The sequence below is a fragment of the Panthera leo genome, chromosome B4, assembly GCF_018350215.1.
Source record: "Panthera leo isolate Ple1 chromosome B4, P.leo_Ple1_pat1.1, whole genome shotgun sequence".
Taxonomy (NCBI): Eukaryota; Metazoa; Chordata; class Mammalia; order Carnivora; family Felidae; genus Panthera; species Panthera leo.
This window is the reverse complement of record NC_056685.1, coordinates 132,932,180-132,952,386: the sequence shown is the minus strand read 5'-3', so window position 1 is coordinate 132,952,386 and position 20,207 is coordinate 132,932,180. Positions and strand designations below refer to the sequence as shown.

Below are 20,207 nucleotides of genomic sequence, written 5' to 3'. Positions count from 1 at the left end.
CTCAAAAGCCTTTTCCTCGTGTGTAATACCCTGTTCTCATAAACAGCAACATTATGGGACTTCCATTTGGGAAAATAATTGCCTTCTCAGGACAGACTCAAGAGGGTGGAAACGCGCTGCCCGCCCCGCACATGGCGGAAGCCAGAAAACGCCTTCTTGACATGCACGAATGTGTCACAGACATCACCATATTTCAGTTCTCCAGTGCTTACAGAAAAACAAAAAACAAAACGGCCACGGCCACACGCGCGCGCACACAGACACGAGGGAAACTAGGTACCGCAGGTAGAGAAATTCAACCTGCGCTCTCCGACCGACCTGGGTCTCTGTCGTTGTGCACCATCACCTCATTCTCCCGCCCGAGCCCCAGGATCGTTTCCACACAACTCTACACTGTGCAATATGGGTGCTAATGAAAACTCCACGGCTGCCCCCGGGGACTGCCAGGAGAACCGCTGACTTCCCTAAAGACTAAGCTGACCGCCTTTCTGTTGTATCCCCACGGAGAGCTTCTTCCTAAAACAGACGGTCCCTGTACTCCCAAAGGCACATTCAGAAATACTACACCGAAGTAATTCCTTGGACAAAACTAAAAGGGGGGGGGGGATGGTGGGGGTGGTGTTTTAAACACATTTATTCTAACATCCCGAAATTTCCGGCAAGAAGGGTCACACTGGATGCATCACTTGGTGAGAAACGATACTACCTTTAAAAGGTATGTAACTTCTTTAAAGGGTTCCAAAGGTTTTTGCTTTGTTTAGTATACAGACGACCCCCCCCCCCTTTCATTTTTGGCGAACACATTTAGGATACACGACCTTCCTGTCCATAAAGCTCTGCGGGACGGCTAGCTCACCTCCAGTGACCTTGCACAACCCAGCCCTCTGAGAACCGTGCACACCTTTCAGGAGCCGAGGGAGAAGGAATGCCAGATTGAGGGTGAGGTCCAGGAAAGCAGGGGTGAAGGGGAAGAAAAGCACTTCGTTTCACATCTCTGCAACGACTATACTGTAAAGTACCTTTACAGTTTTGCTGCTCCCCACTAGCAGTAAAGAGGAATTAAGCTCTTTGAAAACAACAGTCTCAGCGTATTAATCTTGGCTTGAGAGGGGTCAATGGCGATTGGGAATGGACTTCCAAAGTGGTGACTGACAGTGTGAAAAATAAACCGAGGCACAAAGTGCTTTACGGAAACACGATTTCTTTCTTTCTTTTTTTTTTTTTTAAATTTACAACACAACACTTCTTGCCTTTATCTGACCTTTCCTTTCCCCAGGGACAGAACTAGTGTTTGTCACAACGAAGACCCCATGACTGAATCTTGCAGAGACCCTTCAGTCAGGGTGGTACCATGTTTCCTGGTGTGCATAGTTTCTCTTTAAAAACAAATTCAGCTGTATAGCCAAGTGAAAAGAACTATTTAAATTCTGTGAGGCAAACACTGGCAGCTTCGGTCTTCTTTTTTTTTTTTTTAGTGGTGGTGGTGGTAGGATACAAGAGATTGACATTTTAAAAACCACTCAAATGTTAGAATACTTGGTAATTCTTTCAGCTCTAGTCTGAGTGACCACACACATAAGGATAGCAGGAATGCCCAGCCGGTGGGGAGTAGCTCTGTTTCCTGACCGGTGTTCCCTTCACCATCCTGTAAATGTTCATGGCCTCTTTGGCGGTGCAGGCAGCGGGGAGGCATTCTGGGCAGGTTAGGGAGGGTCAACATTCTATTTTTATTCCATTACTACTGTGTTCATAGACTCCTGAAGTTGAGAACTATTTTAAATCTAAGAATGTGATGCCAGTACCTCCTTTATCAGATTCAAGGTCAAGAAAACAACACCGTCATTAACAAGTGGGGACCATCTCTGAAAATACACACACCTTTGGCACTGGCCATAAACCTACAGAGCTTATGACAGGGTATGCACTAACTCTGGAAACACAGAGAACATTCTATGGGGTTTTTTTTTAAAACAGATTGTTGATGTTCTTGACAACATTATGTATATTTGCCTGCTTCTAGACTGTGTGGACACCCTGTAGTTGTAGATAAGAAAGCTAAGAGGGTGCGGTGTGCAGCAGAGGGTGAGGGCACCCTATTTTCTGAAAGAGTGCTGAGGTCTACAGATTGACAACTCCCTGTAGACACAGAGGCTGGAATATTTTCATCTGCACCATTACATGCAGCCTTAGCTGTACACTCACAGAAAGGAAAACAATTCAAGAATACATTTCTTTTTGCAGCAACACTAAGCAGCATAGTTAATGCACAGACATGAATGAAGTGTGACAAAACTTGGCAAAAACACTGAAGAAAAAGTTTGATTTTGTTTTTTAACCAGCTAAACATGTGTCTCTACGCTTAGTAAAAGACCCTATAGATAGTTAAAAGAAAAAAAAACCCAAATCCCAAACAATAACCTACAAAGTGTTATATATTGAATCTGAACTCTGAGGATGGGGGAGAAGGGGACCTTTCTTACATAAAGACTCAATTGTTCCCTAATCTTAGAGACGGCTGTTATAGCCAAGTCTGCTGAAAACATCTTATTTACACTGCAGAGGAAAACAGGCTTGGCTTAAGCGTTTTTCTCAACACAGAGACATCTTCATTTTGTTTAAGAGTCAAGATGGCAAAATATAAAAAAGTAAAATTAAAAAGTACACAGCATCTGAGGTCGATATGGAATCTGGCTGTTAACCCTACAAAAACTGCCCCCCCGACAAGTGGCAAAAATTCGAGTGAATCTTTGCAACAAGTCAGTAGCCCGTGAAATGTTAGTTTCTGCTAGATATATTAATAAAAGTTCTTCCAAATTCTTAGGCAGGGATTTCTTTTCCTCTCTTTTTTCTTCTTCTTATTTATTTTTTTGCATGTCTTAGATCCCACGTTCAACCCACAGGAACTTGGAAGAACCGACTGCTCATTTATGCTACATTCATATCAGAAGAGGTGGCAAAGTTCTTAGAACAGGAGCCATCTGATTAGGAAATTAAGCTGCTATAAATAAAACTGATCGAATGGCAATCAATGGATAATTATTTACTGGGGGATACTGATGAAAGAATTTGCTTTGGAACCTTGACATGCCATCACTGCTAAGTTAACTTCTGTGCATGTTGTAAATGCAAAAAATCAAGGGCTAGGTACGGAGGAACCAGAGATGCCACATGGGCCATCCATTTCTTCACAGTGTCTCGGAGATCTGAACTTTGTGGGTTTTTTTTTTTTTTTTGTATTTTTTTTTGTATTTTTTTTTAAACACCTAAAATTAGGTCATGGCACTGGATTTAAATTGCCAGTAGAGGTCTCCAGTCTGATGGAAGACATCTCTTCCCCACGAGTGCTTATTTTTTTATTTTTTTATTTTTTTGGCGACTCATGTGGTAGACAGAAACCAAGTTTGTGATGTTTGAAAGATGGACACCTCCAGCCACTAGTAATCAAGTGTTTAAAAAATAAAGGAAACTAGTAAAAATTGGAAAGCTCAAATTTACATGATCGAAATGTTTACAAAATAAATCTACATAATGAGAGGTGACCAGCAAACCTCTGTACACATGCCAGAATGTGGTGGAAGAGAAGCCGCTCCCACCGAATTTTCTGAGTGTATGGAAGCCACTTAACCTCTCAGCAGACATGGCTCTTGCCAAAGAATATCACGGAAAGAAAAGAGTTTTTCTCTTCCATTATATTCTCACTATATCCTTTTCTTAGGTCACTGCCAACCAATAAAGCAAAGCTTCCATCAAGTTGACAAAAAAAAAAAAAAAGTGGGGGGGCAGAGTTGGGGGAAAGAGAGGAGACAAGGGAGGACAGGAGCAGAAAAACAGGAACCCCTTTCTACTGGCCCAACACAGACAGACTTTCCAAATCACTGTATGTGGTTGTCACAATGACACACGTGGAGACGTCAGTACCCAGTAACGAGGGCGATAACACAAGGAAGGATCTTGGCATTCCACATTACTGAGACATGAAAGCATATTTAACTTCCTTGATTTCTGTTTATTTTCAATTTAGCCCACTGCCTGTGGGGCCTGTCCAGAACCACTCCGATTTCCTTAATGGGCAAGTGTCTTAATGTCTGCGGAGTGACTGGACCACATGCACATACACACGCGTTCCCCCTGCTTAGGATGTCTGGGTGTATGTACGAAGGCACTAAAGCGGCTTTAGAGAAATTGCAGGCAGCAACCCCACCCACTCCCTTTACCTGTCAAGCTGGAGTTTCTTTCCCACTGGGAAGCTTAGATGTTTAAAAGCAGCTGTGGTCATGCTTGGGAATTCTGACCCCCGGCCCCAGGAGGGAATACAAAAGGAGAATTCAACGTCATGAAAAATCGAAAGGAAATACTCCACATCTCCAGCTGAGGGATGGGGATAATTAAGCAGCAGATCTTCAAAACAGCAATTAAAATGAGCACAACAGTAGCTGGGAGCTAAAAAAGTAAAATCACTTGTTCCTTATTAGATTCTTCTTTTCTCCTCCTCCCATAACAAACGGAGGTAAGACAGACATTCTTTGTTAATAGAACAGTCCATAGATATTTTCCTCTAGTAATGCCTATATTTAAAATTTGTTCCAAAAATTATTAACCTATATTTCCTAGCTCTTTACATAGATTCTCAGCAATCCAACCGTACTATTTTACAGATTAGAGTTTACTTTTTTTTTTTTCCCCCTAAGTTGTTGTTTCTTTCTTTCTTTCTTTTGTCCTGGGGTTTGAGGGGCAGGGAGAAGGGTTCCCTTAAAAAAAAAACAAAACAAAAACAATCATTAGGGGAGATGTCAGTTCAATCTTAAATGGAAAGGAACAGAGTGATGACGTTCCCATTTATAAAAACCAAACGCTCCCACTAAATGACACACAATTTCAAACGAATCCATGATAAAGCTCTTAGAAAGCTAATCCTTCTCCCGTGTTTTTAAAGATAACGAATTGACCTGTTGCTGCTAAATTGATCATTTTTAAAAAATATTTCTTTCTATGTGTTTTAAAATGTGTGATCCCCAGTATGACAATAATGTTTGGAGACTTTACATTTTTTTTTTTTTTTTAAGTAAAAATTGTTTCAACTTTTTGAAGTTTCAGGAACTTGTAAAAGTTTATGAACAGGAAAGAAACAGCCGTCTATCTAGGATAAGATACGGTTAAATAAACCATCTTCAAAAAACTGGCTTCCTACCCTAGAATTCCTGAGAATGCTTGCAAATTTTAAAGCAGGAAAATAAATGTTAAAAACAAAAACAAAAAACACTGTTAAATGCTCCCAGAGTTAGTCTTCATCTAAAATATATATTTATATGTATATATATACGCACTTTTTGGTCTTTTTTTTTTTAAGTTTTTAATTTTTTCCCTTTAAGCTTAAGATGGAAGAACATTTGAGCTTCTCATGTTTATTTTTACATATTTCAAATCCCTCATTATGTCTTGTAAACAAGAGGGGCTCTAGCACCCGGCTTTCACCGTAGTATCGTAAGGAACTCAACTAACCCATAGTGCAGGCCAAGGAACCAGCAGGCAGGAGGAGGGAGGGGGGGGCAGGACACGACAGGGAATCACGGCAGTGGACAGGGCTGTCACGGGCTCGTGGGAGCCTCGGGACACGCTCCTGGCCCAGGGCCACTAAGATTTCGCCTTCTGTAGATGGCTGAACACAGCTGCTCTCCACCTGGACGTCACCACACACCACAGGGTTTTGCTCCTCACACAGAGAGCAGGCAGAGGGGACCAGAAGGAGACATTTTTGTACATGGGCAGAGATGGAAGGGGCATGGTGGTGGTGATGAAAACCAGAGAGCAGGAAGAGGGCACAGTCAGTTTTCTACAAGGCATCCAATGGGACTGAACCAACGCTGGAGACTCAAGTTTGACCACCTTTCCACAAAGGGTGCATAAAGACTTCCAAGAGCGAATGCTTACTTGAATTACACATGTCAATCTCTTTTGAGGCTAGGTTTATAATCAACAGGGTAAGCCAGAGGACTACAGAATTCCCACTCTTTGTCTCATAAAACCACTTGATGCAAATAATTCGTTTTTGCCTTTTCCTATACACACCCACCCACCCACCTACACACAGACACAAGCTAAAAGTCAAATACATTAGGCATTGTTGTATCCTTCACTGAAGATGCTAAAGAAAGAAAAACTCCCTTGTCCTCACTAGCAGCAAGTTATGGAGGACAGTAGAGGTCTGCTCCCACCAAGGGTTGGAATGGGCAGGTATTTGCTGGTACAGAATGTCGGCACTTTATGTTAAACAGTATAATGCAGACTGGGATGTCCACACAAGTGCTAGCACATTACCGGCATACATTCCCCTCCCTCCCCACCACCCCCCGCCCCGCCAGCCATCTGCTTTGTATAAAGGGGTACCCCTTCAGGTCTGCTAGAACTCTTCACAAAAAGCAGTTTGATACATGTTGATTCCAACATAAGTACATACATGTTGGTGATAACTGTGGATTAAAAGTTGCCCCCTATTCGGCCCAGAGTACTACTACATTGATGCTTTAAAAAAAAAAAAAAAAAAGTCTTTAAATACCAAAATAAAAAAGCAACATTACAAGAAAAAAAAAAAAAAATAAAGAGGTCAAAACCAAAAAAAGGTGCAATACTTAAAAGTCTTTGCTAAGTTATACCTGCCTAAGCAAAACCACATACACAGGAAATACACAACACAGAGGAACAAAAGGAAACGCTTGAAGTACACACTGGTTTAAGAACATTCGTTAAGTAAACGTTTCTGTCAGTGATGGCCTGGTGCTGTAGCGCGCCGCGGCCTGGCACAGGTAACGCTCGGCGAGAGAGGAGCAGAGAGGGAGAAGCTGCAGCTGCTCACGAGTTACTTGTTTCGTTTTCACACAATGAAAAAGAGAACCAATTCAGCATTACCTGACTTTCTGATGAATTCCTCATACCTGATTACAACAAGAAAGGGGGAACGTGGTTTTTCTGCTTTTGAGACACCACAGAAGTAAAAACTCTCTCATCGTCTGTTCCCGTTCAAATTAATGAAAAGAAAAGGCCTGCGTGAAACTTAACAGATATCCCGATGTGCCTGGTGGCCACTTACTTTAAAAAACAGAAATAAATAAAACACACGGTTGCTCCAAGAGGTACCTCCTGCTCTCCTACTTTTTTGGGACTTGGCAGTGCTCCGCTCTACTGCTAGGTCGAAAGAAAAGCAAGAGAAAACTCGCTCAGGCTAATTTGCAAATGTAAAGGAGCTCCCTGCTTTAATCATTAAAAAGCACTCTGTTCATCTTAATGCAGCCCAACGGAGTTGCTTTAAGTAAGCAGTGGCTCCCGGTGCTTGTGTGTTCTCATAGTTAAAAAAAATAAAAATAAAAAAAAAAATAAAAAGCAGATGGCCGGCCAGCCAGCCTGCAGACTGTTAGCAACGCAGCGTTCGGAGAGATCGGGTGGGGCAGGGGGAGGAGGACACGGGCACACGCACACACAGAGACAGAGAGAAGGATGCACGCAAATGCACATGAACACACGTGCACACACATACCAGAACGAGCATGCCTGGGCAGTTACATGTGCCAGAACACACTGGTATTTATCAACCAGCCAATCACAAATTTTTTCCTTTTTTTTTTTTTTTTTTTAGGTTTTTTGTGTTTTTGTTTTTAAAGTGAGGCTCCGTCAAGTCTTCCCCCCCCCACCCCAACAATTCTTTTGAATTCCCCTCCCTCCCAAACGTGGTAGACCTAAGGACGGAAACACACCCAGTGCAAACAAAGTTAAAAAGCTATTTTTTTTTCAGTATATATGTTTCTTAGCAACAACTTCCATATAACATGAAAAAAGTGAAAAACTAGAAACTAATTTTTTTAATTTTTTTGTGTTTAAATTTAAATGGTATGTGTACTTGCTTCACATTGTCTTTCTAGGTTGGCGTTCATGATTCAAGTATTTCAAGAGTGATATGTTCTCTTTTTGGATTCATATTCCAAACGAAAAAACTGAAGTTATAAGGGAGGCAACTATGTGCTCAGACAGTCTGTCAATGACCCACCTTTTTTTTTTCTCTCTCCGTTTTCTTTTTTCCTTTTAAAAATGTATTTATTGCAAGTTGAAAAAAAAAACGAAAAGGTCAAGTTAGTGCTGCTGCTGTTCCAAAAAAGGTCACGAGGTCAGAGTTGAAAGTTTTAAGTTCAGATTGAATCCGACCCTCCTCCCAGAAGGTCACCAGGTAGTAAGGGAGCAGGGCTGCCCATCCTATGGGGATCTTCCACAGTTGGGACTCCCCACAAGCTAGAAGAATAGTTTGGGGGCCCCCACAACGAAGCGCCAGCAAGATCGGCCCCGCTGCTGCCGCCAGCACTGCTGCTCCACTGCCCGAGCCCTGTGGACCCACCGAAAAGATTCAAAGCAGGTCCGACGGGATCTGACTGGGTCTGGCCGGTCTCCAGCGACTGCCAACCTGCGGCGGGTGCACTTGGGGTTGCTGCAGGTGTGGGGGGCTGAGCTTGTGCCAGAAAGCGGCTGACTTCATCATCGGTGGCAAACTCAGCCAGGATGGTAGTGTTTCCCAACACACACCTGGAAGAAAGGGGAGGGAAAGAGCTATGGATTTGAGGGAAATCCTAAAGCACCTGCACGGACTGAGGGTTTCGAGTCCCAGAGTCCTTGATGTTCAAAGTATGCTCCTCTGACCAGCAGCTTCCACATCCCCTGGAAGCTTTCTAAAATGCAGAATCACAGGCCCCACCCCAGGCCTACGGGATCAAAACCTGCATTTTAACCAGACCAGGTGATTGAGAAATACTGTACTAAAGCAGTAAGGGATCACTAAATCTCAAGACCTCCAAAGACTACTAGGGGGTACCACGTATCGCTATCCTTTTGGAATTTGTATGTTGAGAAAAATGTCATCTTTCTTTTCCCAATGGGAGGTAAAAGGTCACAGTGCAAACATCAAGGTGACTCAACCTCACACATCTGGAAGTGCCACTGCTCTGCCTCTGGGCCGGGCTCACCGCCTGAGAGTCACCACTGCTTGCTCGTTCTGTTTGTAGCTTTCTGTCGGGGCCTGGAGCCAGAGAGTCAGCTCTTCCCGGGCTACCAGTTTGACAGCAGCTGGGAGGGGGGACAGTCAAAGTGTGATCCAGTCCCACCCACGTAAGACAAAAACCTCTGCTACCCGCCAAGCCACAGCGTTTCAACAAAGAAGACAAAGTAAGCAACCAGATTCTATTAGAAAAAGTGACGGCACCTACAATGTTTCACATTCTCCTGAACACTGGGGCTTTGTTTTACGGTATTAAAATTTACTCACTGCTTCATGACTTCATAAATTCTTTACTTTTGGAATTCTGATTACGGGCCTACACAGATATACAGGGCAATCCACACTTGGGGAGGTAGAAAAGATCCGTCCCCTCCGTACCAAGCAATTGCTTATGCCAGGATGCTGTTTTTGTGCATGTTCTCGTGGATCTTTGCTTTATGAAGCAGGTGCCAGAATACTCACTTGTGCATCTTCGTGCGTGTTTGTCTCAGTGAGCGTAGGATGGGTACTCACATGTGCAGTGCAGTCTGGGCCTTGGCTGCCTCCTGTTTGGTGCTGTATCGGATCAGGGCAGTGCCCTGGGTTAGGTTCAGATGGAATGTCAGCAGTGGGCCATGCTGCATGCAGATGGTTCTCAACGTTGACCCATCAATCTAAGGAGTAATGATATTCATGAGTTAAAAACTGGAGGTAGGGTGTGAACAGAAGTCAAATGGTCTTTCTTGTATATGAGGAGGAGAAGGGCTTCTGGTTTGTAAATAATGATATTGGCACTAAGTAAGTCTTGGACAAAGGAAGGAAGGACTCAAAGCAGGAAAGAGTGCACTCAATAGAGGTCTTAAAGGCAAATTTTAAGTTAATTCAAAGCACGGGCTGAGATCTAATGTGCCCATACTACAAAAAGAAAGTTTGCAAAAACACAGCTCAAGACAAATCCTATGATTCGACCTGTAGTCTGTTTTTAAGAGGTAAACACATGAATGCGTGTTGACTTGTGAGAGCCTTTAGAAAGCAGAAACAGGATGGCGCCCGAACAGGAACCTTTTTTTTTTTTTTTTTTTTAAATTTTTTTTTTTTTTTCAACGTTTTTTATTTATTTTTGGGACAGAGAGAGACAGAGCATGAACGGGGGAGGGGCAGAGAGAGAGGGAGACACAGAATCGGAAACAGGCTCCAGGCTCCGAGCCATCAGCCCAGAGCCTGACGCGGGGCTCGAACTCACGGACCGCGAGATCGTGACCTGGCTGAAGTCGGACGCTTAACCGACTGCGCCACCCAGGCGCCCCCGGAACAGGAACTTAAGACAAGTTCTCGACCTCATTAGTAACGTCATATTTGAACTATTCTCCACTCCCCTGGTTAATAATCTCACAGAGAGCTAAAGGAGGACACAAGAAAAGCACTGCTAACCTCCTTGACGGTTTAGTGGTTTTTAAATTTTTTTTTAAATTTATTTATTTTGAGAGAGAGAGAGAGAGAGACAGAGAGTGGGAGAGGGGCAGAGAGGGAGAGAGAGAGAATCCCAAGCAGGCCCCATGCTGTTAGCACGGAGTCCAACGTGGGACTCGAACCCACACACCATGAGATCATGAACTGAGCTGAAGTCGGACACTTAACCGACTGAGCCACCCAGGCGTCCCCACACCCTGATGAGAATGCTGCTGGCTGACCTAGCTCACAGACAACACCAGTGTCCTTGGACTCCCACGCTGCCCATCTCAGGATGAGCCTTTGTGCCTGCTTCTCTGTGAACCCTGCCACCCTCAGCCTCATGTTGGCCAGACTCTCCAGATGTTCACCGTTTACAGACAGTTTCTCTCACTCTGGACTCGGATGAACAGATGCACTTATTCACTCTGATGAATTTACTTGTATTGAGATCTTAACTAGGTTTAGACAGGCTGCTCAGTCCAACATTAAGTTCATTTCTTTGGAAGGGAAACAGATTACTATCAGAACAGCCTCAGAAACTGTGCTACCGGCGGTGGCAGTGGAAACATTGTGTGGTTTCACTATGGAAACCCTGCAGGATGGAAACCAGCAGCATCACCACAGTTCTTTACAGAAAATGGAAATCAACTCTATGAGCATGTCCGTGTGGGCCACAAGTGACCTTTCAGGACAGATGCCCTCTAAACAGATTTTAGGTGATGAAAAGTACATTTATCCAGGTTCCAAAGATTTGCCCATATAACCGTTTTCTAAGCTACCATCGGGATTAGTCTATTAGGTACTTGAGTTTTAAAATTCATCAGTTCTTTCTTATATGAGCACAGTTAACCCCCAGATTCACATTATGTATATACACACATGAACTTACTATTTTTCATAGGATAAAACAGAAGCGAACAGCAGGCTAGCTTGTCCAAGTTCCTTTCAACACAGCGTAGACTTTACGGCCTCTCTCGTCCTCACCATATACCCACCACACTGTGTGACAACTTTAGAATGTTGTCATGTTCTAATGAGGCATATACAGATTTGAGTATGGTCGTATAAAATTTTTACACTTCAGTTGATTCGTAGCTAATAACCCACCTGGGGCTTTAAGCCGAGTAAGAGCCAACCCAGACTCTTCTTCATGTTAACTGTATTTATGAAACTGCCTTTCTCAACATGTACCCTAAATACAAACCCTGGACTCACTCCCCACAAACAGGTTCCACAAACAGGTTCACTGGGCAGGTAAATTTAGGAGAAGCTGTATTTCTCCACAGAGGATAATACATGTTAGCATATTAAAGAGTCTAATAAGTCTCACAGTGAAGAAACCCGCTTAATTTTGTTTAATCAAGTACATGTTCCAAACATATTAGGCCAGAGACCTATTAATATCCCATGGGAACACTCTAGAAAATGCTAGCTAGCTTACTAAAGTGCGCATGAATCCAGTTATGAATTAAATGCTAGACAATTCCTTCTATGTGTCAAAGGGAGGGAGGCATAATTGACTCCTTTTAACAAGGTGCTGTAAAGGTTGTGCTGTCAAGTCCAAATGAAGGTCACAGGCTCAGTTTCAATGGGTTCACTTAATCTCATTTGCGTGTTCAACATAATACTGCCGCAAGTATGTCAGTTATCAAGCAAACAAGGTGACAGACTGGCTTGGGGCAAATGAAACCCATCACTGTAAAAACAACCTAGAGGGCATGTTCTGAAGAGAGCAAATTAGTAATGCCATCTACAAAGAAGAGAATAACAGATGGAAAATTGAAAGCACCCATGTGGCATTTAAGCTATGAAATTGACAGATTTCTTCTACTGCAGAGATGGATGGTTAATTATTTATGAAGCATAAAAATGTTTGATATTGAGCCCCAAGCCTTGTTGGGCCAACAATCCCCGCTCAGGAATAGGCTTCGAGCCTCGGGTGGGGAGGCCCACCCCTGCATGCTGGACCTCTGAGTAGCAAGCAGGAAATTAATGAGCTTTGTTATTATTTGGCAACATTTCACACCTGAGTTTCCCTTTCTTAACACAATCAAATCCTGTCTCGAAAATCACAAGGAAGCATGGTTACCTGTGGAGTGAGATTGTGAAGAACCAGCCAGTAACTGGGACGAACTGAACCACCATCACTCCAAGTAGAGGCTGTAAGTAACCAGAAGAAAAAATTAGGAAGAGCAGTAAAAAAATTCAGAAAGCCATGAGTGAGAAAACGTTTTCACATAGGCCCTGTGTGTCTTCTCTCCTTTTATAAACGGTCTTCTATTTTACACGTCCCTCTAACCGCATTCATCCTGTCACTTAATGGTCAGTTTCTCTTCCCCTAGACCTTGTAACCCTGTGCACTCTCACACCTCATTTGTAAGGCCACATTTCCCTCCTAATGTTCTCACGCTGCTGTGTGTCGTTTTTACTTCATCTGTCCCTTGCGAGTTCTTGGCTACCTCTGCCCTAGACAGAACTGCAACTTTCCACTCCAGAGATACTCTTTCCTCTACCAGACAACCGTGATTTCCTCTCTTGTGAAGACTTCATGTCTTTTTTGGTGTTAACATAAGCCCCTTGTGTTTGAACAATGATGCTCCTTTAGGCGAGTCCTTGTCACCTGAGGCAAGCCGTGAGTCCTGTGTCCCCCAACCCCTGACCGATCGGGGTGCTGTGCTGCTCCAGGGAGATGATGGTTTGGGGTTGGTCAGACCAGGAGGTGGGCGGGGCAGCGGTGTAGTGTTCCTTGAGGAAATATGGTTTTTCCACATCTTGTTGGAGAGATGAGTGGGGTTGTGTCCTATGGGATCTGGGGACCATGTTGATTTGTAATCAGGGAACTTTGCTATAAAGAAGACAAAATTAAGGAAGGAGTAAGGTTAAATAGATCACTTTTGTCAATCTACATAAATTTTGTGTATACATATAAATAGTATTCTAAAAATAGTAAGTACACATCTTGAGACTAGCAATACAAAATAACACTAAATATAAAATTTTCAATGACTATTACTCTGAATCAACAACACATGAACTGAAGATTTAATGATAACTAATTCTCTACTACTTTCTTAGCCAAACAAGCCTGAAAAGGAAGATTCATTCAAGGGAAGTTTTCTTAAAACCATTAGTCTTACGTAAAGATATAGTAGAATGTGAACCTTAGCAAAACTATCCTATAAATACTCACTGGCTGAATGGGAAGTACATTAGAAACTTCTAATTTTCTTGATTGTGATTAAGCTATCAATATTCAAACAGATTTTTTTTAAAATTTTTTATTTTTAAGCAATGTCTACACCAAACATGATGCTTAAACTTACAACCCTGAGATCAAGAGTCACATGTTCTACTGTCTGAGCCAGCCAGGTGTCCCAATATTCAAACAGATTTTGAAAAAAAAAAAAAAAAAAAAAAAAAAAAAAAAAAAAAAAAAAAAAATCAACAAATATTTGCTAAGGGCTTATTATATTTTAAATCAGTGCTGTGGGTAATATAAAGTTATTCTTAAGAACTTCAAATTCACATGAGAAGACGGAACAGGTGAATAGCAGAATTGGTAGCTGGAGGTATCATCACATATGTTCAATGCACAGAGGAGAAAACACTGTTATGTCATCATCAAAGGCATGGCAAAGACAGGTCTGGAAGGATTTTACGAACGGATGGGCTTGGAGTGCTTGGGTGGCTTAGTTGGTTAAGTGTCCAGCTTTTGATTTCAGCTCAGGTCATGATCTCATGGTTTGTGGGACTGAGCCCTGTAACAGACTCTCTGCTGACAGCACGGATCCTGTTTGGGATTCTCTCTCTCCCTCCTTCTCTTACTCTCTGCCCCTTCCCTGCTTGTGCTCTCAATCTCACTCTAAAAAATAAACATTTAAAAACAAACAAACAAACAAAAAAATGGATGGGCTCAGAGAGACAGGAGAATATAGATGAATATCCTTTAAACTCTATCTGTACCAAATGTATTTTTCTTCAGTTTTGGCTGAACACCATTTCACAAGGCCAGAGAGGTACAGAAGGCCAGAAAGGTAGGGTGAAGGCTGATGAAGATGCTACCAGGAGTTCTTGCACTAGATTTGGTACGTAGTATTTAAACCTGGGTCTCAGCCTGGGTGACAGCAAGTAGGATGGAGAATGGGTAGGAGATATGGCTGCAGAATACACTCCCTGGGAGACACCCTCACCACTTGGACTCAGGCAGCAAGTGAGAAAAATCAGGAGACTTTGTGACCCACTGATGCTGGAAGCGTCATTAAAACAAACACAAAAACTTAGTTAAGGAGGAAAGACGATGTAGGGGAGGGGCAGAGATGTACATTCAGTTTAGACAAGTCTGGGGTGACTCTTGGGTCATCTCTCAGATGAACGTCCAACTGTAGACAAAAGATTTTTATCTGGTTCAACCGGAGATATGGGCAGTTACTGGAATAAAAGAGTTGAGTGAAAATATCAGTTTTTACATGTAAAGAAAAAAAGCCCCCAAAAGAATAATGTAGGGTAGTGGTTAGAAACACGGATTTTTGAGTTGGCTCCTTTACATATGCACACAGACCTGAGGCAAATTACATCAGCTCTTTGTTGTCGTTGTTGTTTTGAGAGAGTGAGAGAGCATGTGCCAACAGGGTAAGGGGGCGAAGAGAGAATCCCAAGCAGGCTCCACGCTTCAGCACAGAGCCAGACACGGGGCTCAATCCCACAAACTGTGGGATCATGAACTGAGAGGAAACCAAGAGTCGGATGCTTTATTATATCCATTAAGATATAAAAGTCAGATGGTTTTACTATATCCATTAAGTTTTCATTCCCTATCGTCTTAGAAAAAAAAATATATAAGGAACTCAACAAATGTTGGTAGAATTAATTAAGGGCCTCTTTTTTATTTTGCCTTTGGCCATCTGCCTGTAGCCTTTGTCTATAAGTGGAAGGAATTTTTTTTTTTTTTAAGGAAAGCAAACTAGAACTGGTTGCCTTAGGAACAACTTGGTAAACGTCCCTGGTTCTCCTCATGGGCCATGACTCCTTTGGCAAACTGGTTAAAGAAAAACGCTTGCGGCACAAAGATCTGACCCCTGTCCTCTCAATGCTCACAAGCTCCTTGCAATGATGTCACCATCTGCCTTGTCCTAAAGCTACATGTCTCATCCTGTCTCTGTGTGACCGGAAGCTCCTTGAGAACATGGCCAGTACAAGAGGTGTGCTTCCATTTATGCTGCCCTCGCTATTCAACTTTCATTGTATTCTGTAAGAAATAAATGCCCATTTCTTTTGTAAAAGGGAATCTGATGGAAAAGTGCAAGCCAAAGGGGAACGAACAGGTCATACTTGTACCTGAAGTGCTATGAACGTTGGTAAAGGAGTTGTCAGAGGCACTGTAGGGCCAGGCACCAGGTGAAGGCAGCGAGGTGTTGAGGGAAGAATTAGACCCTTTTGGGGACACAGGAGGAACAAGATGGAGATCTTGAGACAGATGTCAGTATAACCAGTGCAACCTTAGGTATTTTATTTACCCTTCCATGGAAGGTTAAATAAACAAATATCTTAATATATATCTTATCTTATATATCTTAAACAAACAAACTGAAAAGCTACATATTTTTATGTTTTTTGGTTAAATTATTAGATTAGCAGGTGCCAGTGAAGCCACAGATTGACAAATATGAAATGCCGGGTTTTGAATGAACACCGAGGATACCTCGCTCATTTACCTGTGGTGTTATCCCGCAGAAGTTGGTGGTCAGTATCTACAATGGGAGATGTGGCTGTACCCCCCAGCACACTTCCTGGGGTGACATAGGGGTCAGATTCAGGGTCAATGTTTTGGATACCTTTCCATGGCACTCCTGGTTGGAATTCTGAAACAAGGAGAACCAATATTAGAGGTAGGAGGATGTTAAAAAAAAATGTTAAAATCAAGTTAGTTTTTGATACAAGAAATAGATCTGTGAAAGAATACTGAATCTATTTTATTGCAAACAGTTATCGTAAAATTAAAAATCACACTCTCAACCCCAACATATACTGTGCTAGCAGCACTTCTGTGTTACCAAGCTTGTCGACCTTCTCGGTTTCTCTGGGGCTGTGAGCCAGAGCTCATTAGTGCCTAGCCTGGTCACTTTTCTTCCTACTTCCAGGGCAGTTCGGCCCGAGAGCAGTGAAACCGGGAGTAAGTAACCTGGTGCTGATGAGAACTGTCCAGGTATCTCGGACACAAACCGGGAGAAAATCTGCGTTGGAAGTAAGTGACTTCTCCCACTTATCTCACCGGAAATTGGCTCAGATGAACAAAAGAAAATACACTATAAATGACCATGACTTCGTGGAACATCCAGGGAGAAAGAGCAGGAATAATTTGGCTTATAGTGAGAAAGCCCAGAATATGTATAAGTGTTTATAATTATTTTTATTAATATTTTTAATGTTTACTTATTTTTGAGAGAGAGAGAGAGAGAGAGAGAGAGAGAGAGAGAGAGACTGACCAAGCATGAGAGAGAGAGAGAGAGAGACAGACCAAGCATGAGCGGGGAGGGGAAAGAAAGAGGGAGACACAGAATCCAAAGCAGGCTCCAGGTTCTGAGCTGTCAGCACAGAGCCTGACGCGGGGCTCGAACCCACAAACTACAAGATCATGACCTGAGCCGAAGTCGGACGCTTAACCGACTGAGCCACCCAGGTGCTCCTATAATTTTTTTTATTGGTTAATTTAAATCATATTTAAAGTTGTTGGATGGGATTAACAAACTTTTGTTTTCCCAATCATGACGGAGAGCAATATAGTAGAATATACAAACAATATGCATTATATGAGCCTTCTTTGGTGGAATGGAACTGCACATATTCCTACCACAAATATTCCAGTACAGAAAGAGGTTTAGATAGACATACACCAATTTTTAATTTTTGATTTGCTAAATTAAAATTTTTTCTACAATGAAAACAGATGACTTAAATCAAGATAAAAACAGAAGGGAAAAAGTAACAAAATAGTCTCATTGTATCACTACTGCATATCTGGAACCTATCTGACGACAAATACTTGCTTAATGAATAAACGGGTCAATTAAATGGACATTTCAGAAGAACCCATGTTATGAGGCATCCTGTGCATGGATGAATCCCAAGTCTAGCTCCAGCATCACCTTCTTTGATCCCAGATTCCACTCCTCTGACTTCTTTCAGCTTATCTATATCTGTACAATATTTAGCACAGTTACTTGCGTTACAGGTGACCAGTGTCCACACCTTATCTTCCTGACTGAACTCTATGGAGCAGAGACCCCATCTAATGTGAATTTACTATCTTCCCACAACATAGCACATACCTTCCTTTTATCAGACAATAATTACTGAATGAAAAAATAAAGTAAGTGCCTGAGTAACTGGCAAAAGCAATCTGTTCAGAGCCTGAAATTAAGAATTGAAGACAAACGATACACAGAAAAAACATTTCCTGGACAATACCTGGAGGCCAACTGGCATTGCTGGATTTACTTCCGATTTTATTTGTCGGTGGAGATTTGGCAGGTAACCAGCTATCACCAGCAGGACCCGTATGGCCACCCAGCGTGTCACTCGGGATGATATCAAACTGGTTGTATGGTGACCCTCCTCGAGTCTTACCAGGGGCCACTATAGCGCCTGAGGAGAGAGAGGAAATTGATTCACACCCAGCAAAAACAGTATTCTGACTATGCAGTTAAAAAAAAGTTCTGGAACAAGAGGTTGCCCTGGAGAGCCAGTATATAATCCATAAGTAGGATGGCTAGGAACAGTTCATTTCACCTTTCTGAGCTTCTCGGGTTCTCATTAAAGCACACTTATTCTTCAATTTTCCTTTCAGTTTTAAAAATTCCACGGGCTTAAGAAATTAACGAAACTCTGACCACCTACAAATCATACCATTATCCCCAGTTTCTATACTGATGACTCAAGAATCAGAAATAGGACAAACACTACACAAGCTGCAGTGCGTAAGAAGCGTTTTCACTACACTTGTCCTGACACCATTCACCCAAGTTCTTTGGAGCTGGTCAGACCTAGGTTAGCTAGAAGAAGCTGTGTAAATGGAGGGAGTTCACTGGAGAGAAAAGCATATGCGCTTGCTTTGAATTCCAAAGCAATGAGATGGAACCCCCGCCCAGGGTCTCTGCCAGCACAAGGTCAGCAGGGGACTCTGCAGCTCGGACACCCACGGCCCCACACACTAAGAACAGCCGATCCTTTGTAACTGCTTTCTTGAGAGCATTTCAGCAGTTCTGTCTGTGCCCTTTTTATGCATCTTATATGCTATGAGGCAGGAAAACAACCTTAAAAGCTTCAAATTCCCTTAACCTAACAAAAAATGAGCTTCACTTTAAATAAAATTCTTGGCCACCCTATTTATTTCTCAAATGAATTCCACATGCTGCACCATGTCACTTGATCTACCCTTAGGATGCTGTTTATAAACAGATAAAATTATTTCCAGGATGATGTATTAACATATTTGTATAAATACTGATTAAAATAATCTGCTTGGTTTGGCCCGGCAGGAGTATTATCAAAACCACCTTCCAAGCTCAGCAAAGAAGTCATTTGCTTTTCTGGAGCCACTGACAGAAATCTGACTCAAGGGCACGTTACAGTGAATAGTAGAAAATGAAGAGCTCGATTACCTTGGGGATTGCTAAGGAAATGGGGAAAACATTATCTATAAGCTCTGAAAAGGCAGGTGGATATTTTAGCTTCAAGATATCCTCTCACATGGCACTTGTATTTATTATCATGCACCTATCATGTCTTTGGGGACAAAGGGACCTGATGAATCATCAGCCTAAGGAAGCAGGGTAAGTCCCCAAAGCTGCAGATGCTGGGTTTGAATTATTCAGTCTAGAGACAGATTTTATAGTTTCAATAAATCATTCTTGATTTCATGGCATGAAATCAAATGATAATGCTTAGAGATAGCAGGGAAGAGCTCCATGGGGCCACTTTACCACCTCTGGGGCAGACACATTAAATAGTGGTTTACAAAGGAACCCTGAAAGTTTTCAGACTGATGGGGCTGAGGCCTGCCAGTGAACAGCAGCAAGACAAGCCCAACACCTGTTAATACTTGCCTCTCAAGGCTACAGGTGAGTCCAGGTGAATTACTGTCAAATGAAATAAACACTGAATGAAACAAAGGCCGAAGGAAGGTTCTAAGACCTTTTATTTGTTTTACAGGGAAATGGAGAAGTGCTTCCAGAGAACGATGGAGATGAAAGGACCCACAATTCACAACCAAAGCCCATGATGCCCTTAGCTGCTGCCTTGAGGACGCTGTAATTCACAGAGAACAAGAGAGTTTTGGGGAAAGTTCAAATTTCATGTACTCTTCTACTGGCCATCTTTTGGAGATTAAAGGTTCAAATAATCAACATGATATGTATTTGTTGTGATTTCTTAAACCTCAAAAAAATGGGTTCTGTTCTCTCAGCCAATATATTAGGGTTTTATCCTAATGGGTGCTCAAGTTCACTGCTACTACTCTTAATCAGGTGGGAAATTTTGCATCCCTTAATTACAACTAGCATTTTAAGTTTTCATAATTTGAAATTATGAAATTTTGCATCCCTTAATTACAACTAGCATTTTAAGTTTTCATAATTTGAAATACACGCAGCCCCAATCTTCCTCTCATAGGTGATCACAGGATTCGGGGGGAAAAAAAAATCAAGAGACAAAAAGCTAAAGATTTCAGCTTTAAAATAATTTGTAAGGC

General features: G+C 42.2%; 1 protein-coding gene across 13 annotated transcripts in view; it reads right to left on the bottom strand.

Moving 5' to 3' along the window:
* Positions 1-1,474: 1,474 nt before the first annotated feature.
* TNRC6B (trinucleotide repeat containing adaptor 6B) overlaps positions 1,475-20,207 on the bottom strand; it is a 249,751-nt gene continuing 231,018 nt past the window's right edge. For all 13 annotated transcript variants that reach the window (XM_042947896.1, XM_042947891.1, XM_042947883.1 and 10 more), the window contains 7 exons: positions 17,927-18,103; positions 16,174-16,320; positions 15,797-15,892; positions 13,083-13,307; positions 12,552-12,622; positions 9,545-9,684; positions 1,475-8,562 (listed from right to left, as the gene is read on the bottom strand). In XM_042947896.1, the coding sequence (XP_042803830.1) occupies positions 8,175-8,562; positions 9,545-9,684; positions 12,552-12,622; positions 13,083-13,307; positions 15,797-15,892; positions 16,174-16,320; positions 17,927-18,103 (1,244 nt within the window). In that variant the 3' untranslated portion in view covers positions 1,475-8,174. The remainder of the gene's footprint in view (positions 8,563-9,544; positions 9,685-12,551; positions 12,623-13,082; positions 13,308-15,796; positions 15,893-16,173; positions 16,321-17,926; positions 18,104-20,207) is intronic.